The sequence below is a fragment of the Thunnus thynnus genome, chromosome 7 (assembly GCF_963924715.1).
Source record: "Thunnus thynnus chromosome 7, fThuThy2.1, whole genome shotgun sequence".
In the NCBI taxonomy this organism is placed as follows: Eukaryota; Metazoa; Chordata; class Actinopteri; order Scombriformes; family Scombridae; genus Thunnus; species Thunnus thynnus.
This window is the reverse complement of record NC_089523.1, coordinates 15,443,520-15,459,561: the sequence shown is the minus strand read 5'-3', so window position 1 is coordinate 15,459,561 and position 16,042 is coordinate 15,443,520. Positions and strand designations below refer to the sequence as shown.

The 16,042-nt window shown below is 38.3% G+C and overlaps 1 protein-coding gene across 3 annotated transcripts in view; it reads left to right on the top strand.

Annotated features, from left to right (window-relative positions):
• pdgfd (platelet derived growth factor d) overlaps positions 1-16,042 on the top strand; it is a 62,826-nt gene that overhangs the window by 40,561 nt on the left and 6,223 nt on the right. For all 3 annotated transcript variants that reach the window (XM_067594562.1, XM_067594561.1, XM_067594563.1), the window contains exons 4-6: positions 3,837-3,896; positions 6,471-6,684; positions 15,243-15,460. In XM_067594562.1, coding sequence (XP_067450663.1) covers positions 3,837-3,896; positions 6,471-6,684; positions 15,243-15,460 — 492 coding nt within the window. The remainder of the gene's footprint in view (positions 1-3,836; positions 3,897-6,470; positions 6,685-15,242; positions 15,461-16,042) is intronic.

Sequence of the window (16,042 nt, the reverse complement as noted above, 5' to 3'; positions counted from 1 at the left end):
TAACAGCAGCTTAAGTTACACTAAAATTACACTGAAATCAGCTGTCTCACTCACTGTGTCATTACAGAAACTACAGGAAAAAAAAAGCTTTATTGATTTTGATTATTGAAAAGGCGCACTGATTGTGGACTTTGAGCAAAATGAAAGTCATTTATTTGTTTATGGCAGTGTATGGATAGTTGTTTGCTAGCTAGCTGTTATTGCTAGTGTTTGTAACCTAAATCGCTGAAGTACACAACATATTCTTCTGGGGTTTTTGGCAGCTAATAAACAGCTTCAGGCGTATTACCATCACACTTTGCACAGGGAATGGACCAACCTTGATTTGCATGTAGCCTGGGAAAACCAAGATGGATTGCAATCAGAATTGTGATCTAGCCAACGGATGCAGCTAAGTGTGGACAAACGTGTATTGAATGGCATCTGGATTTTATCTGGTTATAAGACATTTGAAGTGACAGTGTAAATGGGGCCTATTTGGGGCTGTTCAGTTCAACCAAATTTCGGATTGGGTCTATTTTGGATGATGAGTTTTAAATTTACATTTATTTCTTTTACATGAATACAGCTGCATCCGTCTCCAAAAAAGAAAAAAAAACAAAAGCCCAAAATCTGCAGGCAAAACTGTAGTTGAACAGAGGGCTTTCATTATTCATGTCACTGTTTTTTCTCCAAAGCATTATTTCTTTGATCCTTTTCAAATCTTGTTTTCAGCAAGTATGATTTGTCATCTGGAGTGCAGGCTCACATTAAATAATTAGGGCTTGTGATAGCATTTTAAGATGTATTTGGTTGCCTTGTAAAGGCTGAGGGAAATACTTTATGAGGGCACAAATCAGCCTCATCATAATTATTGTGAACATAGGATCTCCACAAAACCTTACAGATTTTTGTTTTATGTTTGTTTAGTTGGTTTTGTATGTCCTTTTTCCAGTACTGATTGTCTGATATCATATGAGTAACAGAAATATTTTTGGGGGATGAGTATTCTTGGGAAGTGCTGCTAAGCCTGGTGCAGTGGGAGGAAGACTATTGATCAAGAAATATGATCCAGGTTTGTTCCCAGAATCTCCTTCCTGTGTCATGAGTCATTCCTCATGTGCATTTCCCATACAGAATGGGCTCATGGAATATGACCCATGTTTTTAACAAGTTTATGTAAGATTTTCTTGGTGGCACTATTTAGCACTAAGTTCTTCTTATATATGCACCAAGCAAATAAGTGATGCTGCTGGAGACATTAGATACATAACTCCCCATGAATGACCAAACCAACTGCTGGTATCAGTGTGAAACTTAATTTCAAGATAGATTAAGTTAGCACTTCAGCACTGTGTAAATCAATCAGTAACAGAGGGTAGCAAAACTAATATATTTCTCTAAATATACTGCAGATTAAGACCAGAAGTATCACAGTAAACTACAACAAAGAAAAGCAAAAGTGCTACATGACTCGAATGAGCATTTTCCTGACTTTAACTTTGAAATTAGTTCCGACTCAGACACAAATGAGACAGTATAAATGTGGCTGGTGTGTTTCATCTGCTAAGTTAAATGTCCTCTGGCTGAAAGTAAGATAACTAGTCGTGCAGGGTAAAAGTCGACAGGGAAATTCTCTTGCCTTTCTGACCATCCACCACACATTTAATCTTCCGTTGCTCCAGTGTCCAACTGTACAAAATGGAGGTTGAAAGGGCACAGCTCCCTGGTGTCCCCTCCACTAGACTGCTACTGTAAATAAGAATTTGCTCACTCACTACCAGTGAATATGGTGGCTTAAATATTCTTCTGTAACAAATATTGTTTCATGAATCATATAAAAACTAGGTTCAAAAACATTTCACCTACAAATAACTAGCTTCCTTTAGCAACTACGTTTGGCACATTCTCAAAGATATGTTATCCTTTTGAAATGTAGTGCAATTGTAGATGTAGCCAACATGTGCATGCTTTTTATTAATATAATTATGTGTATTTACTTAATATATTTTCTTTATTATGAGATATCACATCCCGGATTTAAAATGTTACATTGCCGTCTTTATGCAGTTTTAATAATCGATTAAAAATGATTTGTCATGATAACATGTCGTAACACAAAAAACATCAAACAATGACCAGTTAATAGATAAGAGATAAAGTTTGATACTACAGCTGGTAGGTAGCTACAGTCTGAGTTCTCAAAGATTTTCAGCCCTCCGTATAAGTTCTGATCCCTGTCTCTTAAACTTTTTTCCAACCCTATTAAGTGACCCAGATGTGCTTGACATGAAGCATTTAACCTTAAAAGGAGATGAGAGAAGGAATCTGTAAACATGCATTCACTCGCAAGTAGACACACAGACACACACACACACACACACACACATACACTCACAAGAAACCTTCTGACCTCATTCACAGCTGGTCTGGGTGTGTGTGTGTGTGTGTATGAGTACATTTATTCAAAGGACACATGGGAGAATCTGTTAAACAAAAAACCTTTGCACACTGACAGGCTTTGATGTCAACTCTATTACATTCAAAGACACACACTTACACACACACACACAGAGACAAAGTGAGGGCACTGTGTCTTTGAAGTGTGGTCAAGACAGATTTACTGTTCCACATTGACCGGAGAAGGTATTTAAGACTCTTCAAGGAGAGGGATTCAATAGCCAGTGAGATTTTATGTGTGTGTGTGTGTGTGTACAGAGTGATGCCAGAGACTGTGTGTGTGTGTGTGTGTGTGTGCGCAAGAAATCCAACTCTGGTCAAGGCACGTTTAGGTAATAAACACCCATCAGACTGACATATTTGGCACACATACACACTCTTTTTCTTTCATCCTGTCTCATTCTCTCTCTCATACACTCACACACACACACACACACACACACACACACACACACACACACACACACACACACACACACACACACACACGCAAAGGCATGCTGTGACCAGCTTCATTTGAAATTCTTTGGGATTTTGCTGACAAACCTGACAGTCCTTCAGTTCGACAGGCAGACACCTGAATATCTTGGATAGCCTTAGATAACATGTGAACACTCCACCCCATCTTTGGCAGCCCAGGTTTCCATCCCGACTGATGATTGTGATTTTTCCCTAACCTTGACATAGTTGCCTAACCTAAGCGATTACCGACAGCGCCTGTTCTGTAGTTGCTATGTGCAGATTCTGTAGGAGTAGCACACTGAGAATAAGAGTAGAAATATGTATAATATGAACATTATGTCTGACAGAATGAGAAAAATATAACCTGCAGTATGTGGCATTACCATTAAAGTGCTATGCGCACCACTAACCTTTTTGGCTCAGTCGTCCATCTCATAGAAAACTTCCATTCCATTTCAGATTGACTAAAGGGTTGTAGTGTTAATGCAGTAAATCTCTATGGTGTATGGATGGTACAGCTCAAAACAATCCTTGTTTTCTGTAGAAAAGCAGGAAAAAGCGTGACATTATGATACCAGGACAAAAAGTCCCATTTTCTGACAAAAATTTGGTATCGACACAGTCGACCATTTCTTCCCAACAGTCATTGTTGGTGTCTTTTAAACATCTGCCTCTAAGATTAACCATTGCCATGATCTTAACTAGACTTCACCCAGTATTTTTAGTTACCTTAACTTAACCATACCTTGGTTTAATTAGTAATTTATTTGCCAAGCCAAGCAGACCAATCACATATCTTATTAATGTAGCCTCTGCCTGTATTTATTGTGATGTGTCAGTATTTTTGAGGAGGTACATGTAAGCCACAGGTTTCTTGTATTTTCAGTTCATTGGTTGATTGATTGATTGATTATTTCTGCCTTCCATTCCTGCAGTATGACTCTCCTCTGCCTGCATCCAACACCAACTGGGAGGCTGTCACTATGCCCGTGTCGGTGAGTCATACACACTTTATGAATTGCTAAAATCTTAAAATGAATATCAACTAGGCATGCTTGACCTCAGTTATAATTAGAAATATTGACCACTGAATAAAAGAAATAAATGCACATGTAATAGTTTTGAACTATAGAAAGAAATACACAGCGAGGAAAATGCCATCACCATCATCATATCATATCATATAATTTCATATCAAAAATATACATGTTTTTAGAAAACTTATACTCCATTCTTCCTTGCTATTTTTTTGCTGGTGGAACATACTATTTATAACTAAAGCACACAGAGGAACAATGGCTACACTAATAATAATGTCATATGGTCCATTTGCATGGGCCAACACACTCTCACATAAGATACATTAATGCATGTCTGTACTGTATGTATTATGCATGAAGCCCGAGATGTAAAATGACATGCTTCCTTAGACTAATGTTTTTGTAAGTATGTATAATCAGTGTAATTTGTGTGTGTCTGTGTGTAAGTGCAGTGGGGTTCAGTGACATATGTGATTATAATAATTAGTGTGCATTGAGCTGTATGGCAGTTTTTCTGCATGGATTGATAATGGTTATGTGTGTGGGGGTGTATGTTTTTGTGTGCGTATGTAAGTATATGTCAGTGCCAGTGCAGATGGCATGTGCATGTACAATTTGTTAGCCTCTTACATTCAAATGGCACTCTGAGACACTATCTTTCCCACTGATTTGTGGTTGGTTTATTAAGTTCATGTTTGTAACTGTTTCACACTACTAGTCAAATCTAAAGAGTGATACATTCAATAGCTTATTAGCTTATTAACTTCTCATTGTTATGCTGAATTTGAGATTTTTAAAATCTTTACTCTAAATGGAAAAAAAACTGTTATACCAAATGCTACAGTTTATAGTGAAAATACATACAAATTTTACTATTACATGAAAATATGTAGTTATTTGGAAAGTAATCTAATGGAGCTTTTGACTTGACTAAAATACAACATACAGTTGAGCTGTCAAGTTTGATTTATTTTACATAAGCCAGGGTCACATTTATATAGCATAGTAGGGTGATACTTACATTATCCATTTTATTTATACTGATTAAGTCACTGTATTGAAGCTCCTACAATAAATGTTAACAAATGTGATGTACCAGAGTTGCACTTCTGTTCCCATGTTAGCTTTAATGAATCTTCTCATCACCCTTGTCCGTTGACCTGCATGGGAGTCAGTGCTGATTATGATAAATGGATGGTAAATAGACTGCTTTTACATAGCGCCTTCCTAGTCTTCCGACCATTCAAAGCGCTTTACATTACATGCCACATTCACCCATTCACCTTTGTATGCTAATGGTAGAGGATGCCATGCAAGGTGCCAACCTGCTCCCCAGGAGGAGTTTCTAATCATTCATGCACACACTAACACACTGATGGCACAGCCTTCGGGAGCAATTTGGGGTTCAGTATTTTTCCCAAGGACACTTCGACATGCGGACTTCCGATTAGTGGAAGGTCCACTCTACCTCCTGAGCCACAGCCGCCCCCTGGCAGCTAATGTCACAAGTTTAATAGTCTTACATGCCTCCTACCTAGATAAATAGCCTGTAGGAGAGGGCAGTGTTCACTGTAGTGGAAAACTAATAAAATATAGAGCAAAATCACATTTGAAAGTACATGTTTCATATGAGAATGGCATTATAATCTTTTTATATTTTTTTTCTCATTTTTTTCTTATCTCCATCTCAGCCTACATTACACATAACACAGACTCAGTTCAGGATTGAATGACAGTTTCTGATATATATCTGTAGGTTTTTGTTACCCAGGTTTAGAAGTATGTTGCAAAAATAATGATACCAACAAAATAAGTATAGGATATTTTTACCAATTCAGTATGGTTATTATTTTATTAAGTTTGGGGAGAAAAAATGCATTCTACAATACAGAAAGATATAACAACAGTATGTTAATTTAAATTTATTATAAATTTAGAAATAGGGTAGAATATAACATAAAAAGAGCTACACTGTCTTCATCAGGTCTCTTAAAAAATCTGCTTTCCATTTTAGTAAAAGCCAAAGTGTTTAGCGAGGATCTCCTAAAAGACTTGAAGTGTTAGAGCAATCTGAGTCTGTATGATCAACAGGGACTGTGACCTTTATGCTCGGGGTTCTTTCTTTCTTTGTGGAGCTTATCTGTCGATATCTCAAAATCCTCCCCTGAATCCTCGGATATCTTTTCAATGCTTGCAAAGAAACAGTGCTGACCTCCCCACAAGAGCATATGCTGTAACAAGACTGAGCAATAAAATATGCAGTTTTTATGTCACAAAGAACATTGTCAAGGATTAGTTGACAGAAGTATATACACACACCCCCTATGCACGGCTGTCACCCTGAAACCTGACAGGAAACTGCTAAAATATATTTAGCAAAACCACCTGTTTCACTACCAGACACTGCAAAACACTGAGACTTGTCCTCTGAATCTCCAGTAACCATTTAAATTGGGTAGCATTATGGAGTTAGAGTAACAATAGAATTTAATAATGTTGTCTTTGTCTTTTGACCTCGGCTCTTTGCAGGACAGTGGTGGCGGGCAGGTGTCAGCAGCGGTCACACAGGTTCCATTCTCCTTGGAGGATTTGGACCGGACCATAGCTGCCTTTGACACTATAGAACAGCTTCTCAGATCCCTGAACCCAGAGACCTGGAGGCAGGACCTGGACACCATCTACACTCAAACACACATACATTATAGATCCAGGGCCTATCATCTGGCTAGCAGGCATAATAAAGGTAAGATATCCAAGTTTTGGATCACCCTATCCCATATCTCTCTCCATATTGCTCCACAAGCCACTATGACCCACAAGCGGTCAAGTGCGGTTTTATAATGGGTGCGGTTAGCTAGTTGCCCACAGTCACATTTGATTGGATTAATTTTTGTAAACACCCCTGAGTTCAAGATGAATCATCAAACATTTGGAAAATGTTTTGCAAAAGGAGGAAAGACAGGAATTTTGATATGAAAATATGAAAATAATCAAAAATTATGTTTTGGACAAATATTTGCAACATAACATGAGACAGCTGAACAATTAACACATGGACAGAGGATTAGAACATTGAAAATGTAGTTCTTATTTCACTCTCTTCAAGTATATGATCAAAAAGTAAAGAAAATTTCACAGCATTAACATAGTCACTAATGTACAAAGTATAGCCCTGCAGTTTGAAGTCTAGGTTGCATAAAATGCATTTAACATTCTATAAGAAGCAGCGTTCTGTTGCTGTATAAAAAATCCACAGAACCATAAAATGTATGTTGAGAACTAAAACAGTACATAAGTAACAAGTGTCTGAAATATGCAAGGATTTGTTGCATTATTAATTGATGGATCAGTACTAGTTATTTAGTAATACTAACAACAGTTTCATGTCACACAGAGTCATTTAAAGAATAATGCTTAAATGAGGCTTTTAATTCTAGCCCTAAGACCCCAAAAAAGATACCAGATACCAAGTTCAATGTCAGGAAAAATAATGATGCAGCCTCTTTGGTTTTAATATTTCATTTTCAATAGAGGGATCCTTTGGATCAAGCAGACATATTACATATGTTTTATACTGTTTTATTATATATTGTCCTCTTTGAACTTTGAAGCAATATAAAAAGAAATGGAACAAAAAGTCACCGCTCTTATGAGTCCAACATAAGCATGATGTAGGAGGAGATCTTAGAATTACATTTAAGTATAAATCCAAGAGGACTTTTATAATGAGCTCCCAGGACTGGTGGTGACATGCAGAGTTAGTAAAGTTAATGCAAGGAAAATGAGAGCAGTGATATACTCTGGGAGCAGATTGTTGCCTTATGGTCTAATATAGCACAGGTGACAGCCAATGAAAACTGACATGCTAATGAAGTGCTGCATATTCAACTGAAACATCGTTACACAGCCTGCAAGTAAGATAGAGGGCTACAATAACATCAAGTTGTCTGGTGATAGGTTGTATCTCTACACACTTGAAGGATAGGTTCACAATTATTCAAGTGTCTTAAAACAATAGTCAGGTTTTTCTTGCTGTAATCATTCTTCCTGTTCATGAAGTCCATTATAACACCCCTTTTTAATGTGCTTTCAATGTAAGTAACGGGGAATACAATTCACAGTCCTCATTTTGTTCCAAAATGTATTCCAAAATTCATCTGCAGCTTATCTTCCAAAGTTGCAAACTTTTTAGTACAAAATTCCCTCATTTTGTTGCCATCCAACACTGTAGCTCAACAGGAAAACATTGTCCAAAAGAAATGCTACTTTGGAAGATATCCATTTAATTTTACTAACTCAGACTGCTGGAGCATCATATTAGCTTCAGATAAACATTTAATGTATTTTTGCTGGAAGGAGGACTATTATGGATCCCCTAATGGTCAGTATAAACAGGAAAAATGATTGTGACAAGCAAAACCTCTTGTCCTCTGTATTGTTTTAAGATAGTCTTGAAAAATTTTGAACCTATCCTTTCATTTGTCATGTAAGGAGGAATAAATAAAGGTAGAAGAAATATTGGTGCATTTTACTCCCTTGCTCTGAATGTAGGAACTGGGAAAATAGAATTAAAAGAGCACTGATAGAGTTTTGCTACATAAACAGTTTGTGTTTGAAGGGAGGTATATATAGAAATTAAAATACATTTTTCTTTTTTCAAATTTTCTGTTGATATAAAAGATCATTATGTTAAAAAAAAAAAAAACTACTGCTCATATTTTAATGCAACAACATACCCTGACTAAGTTGTTGTTGCTTCATCAAATGAGAAATTTATCCTCTAGGGGGTCTGAAAGTGAGTCAGTGACAGATTTAAGGTGAGACAGGACCAACAGTTCAAGGCAGTGATTTACTATGAAGTCAGTGCCAACGACCTGGAGTCACTGAGGCAATGGATGCACAGAGATAGCGGATGTCTTAGAGTAGATATGACAATTTGGCACACATACATTTATTACACACACACAGTCGTGGGGGAGTGTGTTCGGGGATGTGTGTCTTGTCTATAGAAGCCTTCAAGCTTGCAACAGAGTGGAGTGCTTTCGACCTCCTCTCTCTCACCTGTACCTCTGTATCTTTCTCCAAGACTCTCTCCCTCTTTCTACCTGAGGGCTCTCCTGTTCTCAGTAAATATATGCACTTGACAGCAAATCTATCTCTATTTATCAGTGCATGTGTGTTCCCTGCTGGCATGAGACAGCGCCATATACGGGGAGTCAGTGTATGTTGCACCACTACAGAGAGGTGCATAGGTTCTGCAGGTCTTTGATACACTGTACCAGCGTACCTCTCTCTAATTGGAAATTCAGCATGTGCAGCAGAGCAGAAATCTGCCACAGTCAGCAGCTTAGCTTTGTTTTCATTAAGACACACACACACACACACACACACACACACAGCAGCTCACAACCTCCTTTGTTCCCATGAAGGACAGTAAGGCTGATCATAATATTAATTGGGACTCTTTTAAAATTCACAAACAAGTTAACATAAAATCATAATAATCCTCATACAAGCCAAGAAAATCTCAGAAATACTTGTATAGGACTGGAGCAGAATATGTTCTGTACTTTTCACACACATACACACACACATTGGTGACTGTGTGAGTGAGTGACATAGCCATTCTTGCAGTCTTGCTTGCTCTCAGTCTTTCTGTCTTTTTCTCTCCCACACTCCATGACAGGGTTCCACACCACTGCTTTTCTGAGATTACACTTATTCCTCTTAAACAGACACAAACTCAACCCTGCAAGCACAGACACACACTCATATACAGCACTCACACACATACACACCCACACAATCAGAGCATAAAAACCAACATGGGACCTGTGTCTTTGTGTGACTCGTATGAGCAAGCACCTTACCCAAACACACATACCTGTTATTCCCTGCATTTGGTCTCAGAAGACAGCACTGAGTTTGCCCGTCACAGACAATGGAGTAGAAAGTGCTTTTGTAGCAGCTCTTTTACGCCAGGCCTTGCATCACCTCGGGACATGTGTAAACAAACATTAGAGACACCCGTCATGACTCCTGTCATCCTCACAATTCTGTCATCAACTTTGAAACCATTACCTGTTAGAAAGCTACTATTTTGTTCTTCAAGGGAATCAAAAACAGAAATGATGGGTTCTCTGTCACCTGTAGTTTTCACAAAAAAAAGGGAATGCAGTCAAAAAGATTTCTTTGATCTGGCTGTAAGAAAAGGTATATTTAATGTAACAGAATGACAGGAGTGTACTGTAGCTGTGGGTGCTGAGATGAATTCTTCATGCTGATTCACCCTCCATGATGTTACATCTCAGTTTAGTAAGTTACTTTAAGTAGTGTTTGTTGTGTCTGTGGCTACATGGAACATAACATTTTGTCCTTTTATCACTGCAAGTATAATTCTTTAATAGCAGATGTGCTATTGTAAATGATAAACCTTTAACAGATGGCTGCATAGCCAGTATCATTCAGACAGTTAAGCATAATTTGCTACATGTGGATCCTGAAGAAAGACATTGACTGCAGTCCTATTCAACATTTTCAATTACCCATAAGGCCTACAAGATTTTGGTTGAGACACACATAATACTCGTAGTATTGCTTATTTCATACACAATGAAGATGCCTTACATATAATACAAAATACAAAGAAAAGTTTGTGCTGAATAACGCATTGCATTTCTTAAAATAATCTCCTTTTAGTATTTTAGAAGTCAAAAGAACTTCAAACTTGGTTTTACTGTTTTATAAGATAATTAAGTAGGATAAGTCAACCTTAAGTAAAAGCTCATTATTTTCAGTTTCTAGCGATTTCCATGGAAAAATGGCCAGATTTATTAAAATGATTGGATCAGGATTAAAGTGATTTTCACCAGTGATTTTCTTGTTTGCGTTGGATACAAAACTCCAACGCAAACAAGATTTTTTGAAATATCACACACAGACACTCTGTTTCAATCAGTTGGCCTTATTTAACCTCTTAAAGCTCACACAAATACACACATAATCCACTTTTCCTTTAGCCTGTTGTACTCAATAGCAGATGTGCATACAACAAATATCTCTAGGATAGACTGCAGGGATTTTAGAGTGACAAACAGATGCATGCATACAAAGTGCACACAGTAGCTTCTATTTACTGCATTTCTTTTCTATTTTCTTCTAATCTCTAATCTTATTCTGTTGTTATCTCACCATGGCACTTAAAGGCCTAGAGACAGAAAACACATTCTATGATTATGGGCAATTTAGAAACACTTAAATGGAATCATAATCAAGGTTGCCAGTATAAACGGAGCACCTTTATCTTACATCTCCCTCTATATATAATGCTAAAGCAAATGATGATAACCTCTTCTCTGTCTCTTTTTCTATTGTTGTTCATTGTTCATTGGGCGATTTGCGTCATGAATGGAAACCCCCATAGCAAAGATTTCTTTTTGTGAACAATTGCTTATTGATTATCAATAGCATTAGGCTTCCCTTGACCCGCACAGCACCTTCCCTTTGGTTCCTCTCTCACTCACACAATATTGCATGTCAAGCAAATTTGTCATTGTTACACTAATACAGAAGACATGAGATTTCTAGGCCGTTTCTTTTGCATGAGAGATCTCTCTTGTTACATTGTTGCATTGCATTGTTCGCAAAAGCAAATGTCATTGAACTGGATGCAAGCCAATTTCACCAAGACTACACCGTGGTAGTTCACTGCAAGTATTGATCTTTATTCTTGTATGGGGATGTAAAAGCCCATTGTACTTCAATGAGGTGAAAAATCTTGTAATGGCCAAAGGAACTCCTACTCATCTTCACTACAAATGAACTTGTTTCAAGAAAGGATTGTCCCATTTCACCTAGGCTTTGTCCTCTAATTGCCCAAAACAGACTGCAGTTGTTGGGCTAAAAAGAATTAACCAACCAACCTGTAGAAAAGGTATCATACCCAAAACCTTCTGGGACATAGAACGTAGGGGACTTCAGGAGTCAGGCTAGAGTCTAGTTCCAGATTCTAGCTCCAGATTGTAGAGTGAACAAAAGAAAATGAATTGGTGATGCTTCCACCAGGTTTTGGGAGCCCTCTCTCAGGCATCACAATGGCTAAAATCTAATTCTGGGGTAGACACTCATTATTTTGGCCCTGAATGGCTACAGACTGATGAATATGGGATTATTCCCCTCTTTGGTACAGACTATTCAGTGTGCACAGAATCACTCCGCTATCGCTGTCTAAAACGTAAAGGTTATGGGGTCTAGAAGCTCAATGCACAATATTGTTTGATCAGTTTAGTGCTTTCTCCCCCACTTTCTGTTGGACAGAGGACAGCTGCATTCTTCCGTAAAGGTGAACGCATCAGCGATTTCTTCTTGTCATGTTGCTTTTGCTGAGCCGCTGTTCAGTCACCCTCTCCTAAAGTGGTTTCTGCAGGTAGTGAAGCATCTGACTGAAGTGAAGTGGGTGACTCCCGTGGTGCTCAAAGCTGTCTCCTGTGAACCTGGGGAGCCCATTAAGGCAATGTCCTTAACCTTTGACAACCTTTTATATTAGTGTAATAAACAAATCAAACTGACAGGCTCAAACTGCTTGAGTCAGTTCAGCTTACACTATCCACTGGTATCCGTTTTTGAAATAATGTTTAATTAAGAGCTAAATAATCAACAGCTCATATTGACTGATGGAGCTTGCCTTGCAATCCTCAAATTTAGACTTTTCCTGGAATATCCAAACTAATCAAGTTTGCTGTGGCACACATAATGTGTTCGCTGCCTGCGTTGGTACTGTGTGATGTCAATCAGGCTGTGCTGAGTGAAGCCTTACCTTCCCGTCCCCACTGCACAGAGGGGCAAGGGCAAGTCCAGAGCCTATTTCCAAAATAGAAATGCTTCTCAATGCCTGTTTTTACTCCATGTTGGAAAAGAACAACTGCTATGTGTTAAACAGTGGTTGTGTGCCTCATTACTGGATATCAGAGCTGGGCGATATTTCAAATTAATTCAAATGTTTGTTTTTGCAAGATGTGTATGATGTCTGAATTGTGAAAACTGAGTTATTACAACATGCTCAAAAAGTTTATTTTTAGTCAAAAAATAACATATGTCAGCTGCTACATTAGCCTTTTTGAGTTGTGACAGTCACGTAAACTGTGGCATGATTAGTTACAATACATGTGCACCTGCATGACACACAGACCTGCACAGGTCTGTTGTGACTCCAGTTTGCTCTGTCTCACAGTGAATTTAATGGTCTCATCTTCAGACTGAAAATGACTCTGCAAACTGATCTGTTCTCTCAGTTTGTGTTTGGTATCTTCTCTTGTTACAAGAGTTGGAGAGCTGGGAGTCGACTGAACAGTCTCCAGATTCTACTTTGCTCAGTTTGTCCCTGCCGGGTAGCTGATGCTAGTTAGCAGTCTGCAGATATCAGGCTGATGTTTTTAAAGAAATACAAACAACAGCAGATCTATTATTGATCAATTAATCTGTCTGTGCTGAAACTGATTATTAAACTGGATATGCTCTACTCAGTTGAAGCATCTGGCGCTGGCAGCCAATAGCTGTGTGGGATAACCTGTATTTCATGCATAATGATGACAGCCTTGCAGGTGGTGTAGGTCTTTCATTTATCGTGCACAACTGTCTAAAAAGATATGATGCATTTTGCAGGCAAATGAAAATCTATTAAAAATCGTGAATCAACCCCAAGCTTGATATACATATTTTGTGGCTCTATCACCCAGTCCTATTGGATTTTATACACTAGTCACAATGGAACAGTATGCTTTCCTTGCGTTTTTCTACCACTTTGGACACATTAAGGGCACAGAAACACTTTATGAGTATTTTCTACTGAAAGTTGCTGACAGTAGTTACAGCTAGAACAGCAGAGGTCATGACGTCATGTCCAGGGTTGCCTCTGATCCACTAGCTTCTATAACTCAATGCAATCTCTTATTCAGCGTTTCTTTCATCTGGCTTTCTGAAAAAAATGAAGCTTGTCCCTGGGGATTACTTTCCATATTCTAAGACAACTCTGTATGGAACACAGCACTGTCATGATTTTAAGGAAGTTCAACTAAGATTACTTCATGAGCACAGAAAAAAACTACAGCCCCCATGAAAAAACTACAAACGTTTAGCACATAAAATTTTTTTTTTAATGACTCAGCTGTGTATTAATATAAGCTTTTACAGTTCGACCTCAGGTTCCCCTTGTGCAACAATGTGCACTTATGTCACTCAGTCAGTGGTCTCTAATGCCAATACTCGTGAAACAAATAGACATACAAACAGATTTTCATTAAGCTCCCAGTCCTAGAGCTCCTGGTATTCCCCACTGGATCTGTGCTTTAGTCCCTTATTTCCTATCAGTGTGTCCCATGATCCCTTTGATTCCCTTGAAATTAGTTTTGAACCACTGCAGCAGGCCATTGAATGAAAGGTCTTATGTGCACAAACGAGGTGATTTTTTTTCTCCAAAGTGATGACATAAAGAAAGCCTGCAATCAATACATTCACTCTACAATCAATTAATGGCCCTTGCTTCCTCTTCTGGCCTTTGTGTTCTCTCTCTCTCTGTATTTTTGTGTGCTGTCTTCCTTCCACTCATCTCTCCATCGCTCCCTCTACAGTCAATTGTTGTTGCAATTGTACTCATAACTAATAGTCTCTCTCCACGTCAGCCATTTTCATTCAGTCAATATTGAGCATATTTTTAGTGTGAATCAAAGCCACTTTGCCTTATTTTCCTTCCTGCTTCCTTTTCATTCTTCCACCGCTGTCTCCAATATGCCACACATTTCTATTTATGATGATATGAAGCAATAGACAAGCAATAACTGTACAATTGCTTAAAACAGCTTCCCTAAATATGTGTTTTGTGAAAAAGAAGAACCTGAATATTTTCAGCCAGTATTATAATAGAAAAAGCAACATTTTGTTGTTTCTGTTGGCTTCACACTGTATGACACAATCATTCCTCTAATAAACAGTTGATGAGGAAGTGATGTCTTTTATGATAATGTCAGCAGCAGATGCAGTGTATTAAAATAATGAAAAGGTACATTATTATGATGACAAACACAAATGAAGAAATAAAAGGTCAAATTTGAATGTTCAACAACATAAAATACAAAAAACAAACCTGTTACAGTACTGGCCAAACACAAAGTGCCTTGCAAAGTAACCATTTGCAGTGCAAAAACACCACAATATCCACAAATTACAAAATACATAGATCAAAAACTCTAATACTAATGTACAGGTTACTCTCTTTCTCACACTTTCACTGTCTCTCTCACCATCCAGTTGATCTGAACCGTCTCTATGAAGATGTCAAGCGCTACAGCTGTACCCCTCGCAACTACTCTGTAAACCTGCGTGAGGAGCTGAGGGCCACCAACGCTGTCTTCTTCCCTCGATGTCTGCTGGTCAAACGCTGCGGAGGCAACTGTGGCTGCGGAACTGATAACTGGAACAATGGCTGCACCTGTCAGGCTGCCAAGACAACGCTCAAACTACATGAGGTAGGCCCTTGAACATGAAGCTTCACTCAAACACGCTCGGTGTAAACACTGCGAGAATGACAGCGTGGGGTGTGGAGCAGTCAAAGCATCATTCCATTTATGATATGTGAGTCCTGTTTTTGCTCACACCCAGTTTAATAACCACTGGCAGGAGAGGATAAACACATGGGCGTGACCACGTCATTTTTGCTTGATTCTGTTTGATTTCCTTAATTCGGGAAATTACCAAACAGGCACACAAGCAAAAAAACAAACTAACACCCAACAATCGCAAGACTGTGTCTGCCCTGTCGGCAGGGAAATAGAGATTGTAGAGTTTACAGTACAAAGACTACGTAGGCACTCAAATACACACACATACACATGACTACATCAAGTGTGCATGTCTTAAACAAAGGAGGATTTATCAGCATGAAAGTGGGTGAAAGAGACCATGAGAAACAAAGAGGGGGAAAGGTTAAAATGCAAAAAAAATAAAGAAGAGGGAGGAAAATTCTTTTCAGTCATAATATCTGTAACTTTGCCAGATTCATGTCTCTTAAAGTAATGGCCTTTGGGCTTCTAAACATTTGTCTCTTGTCT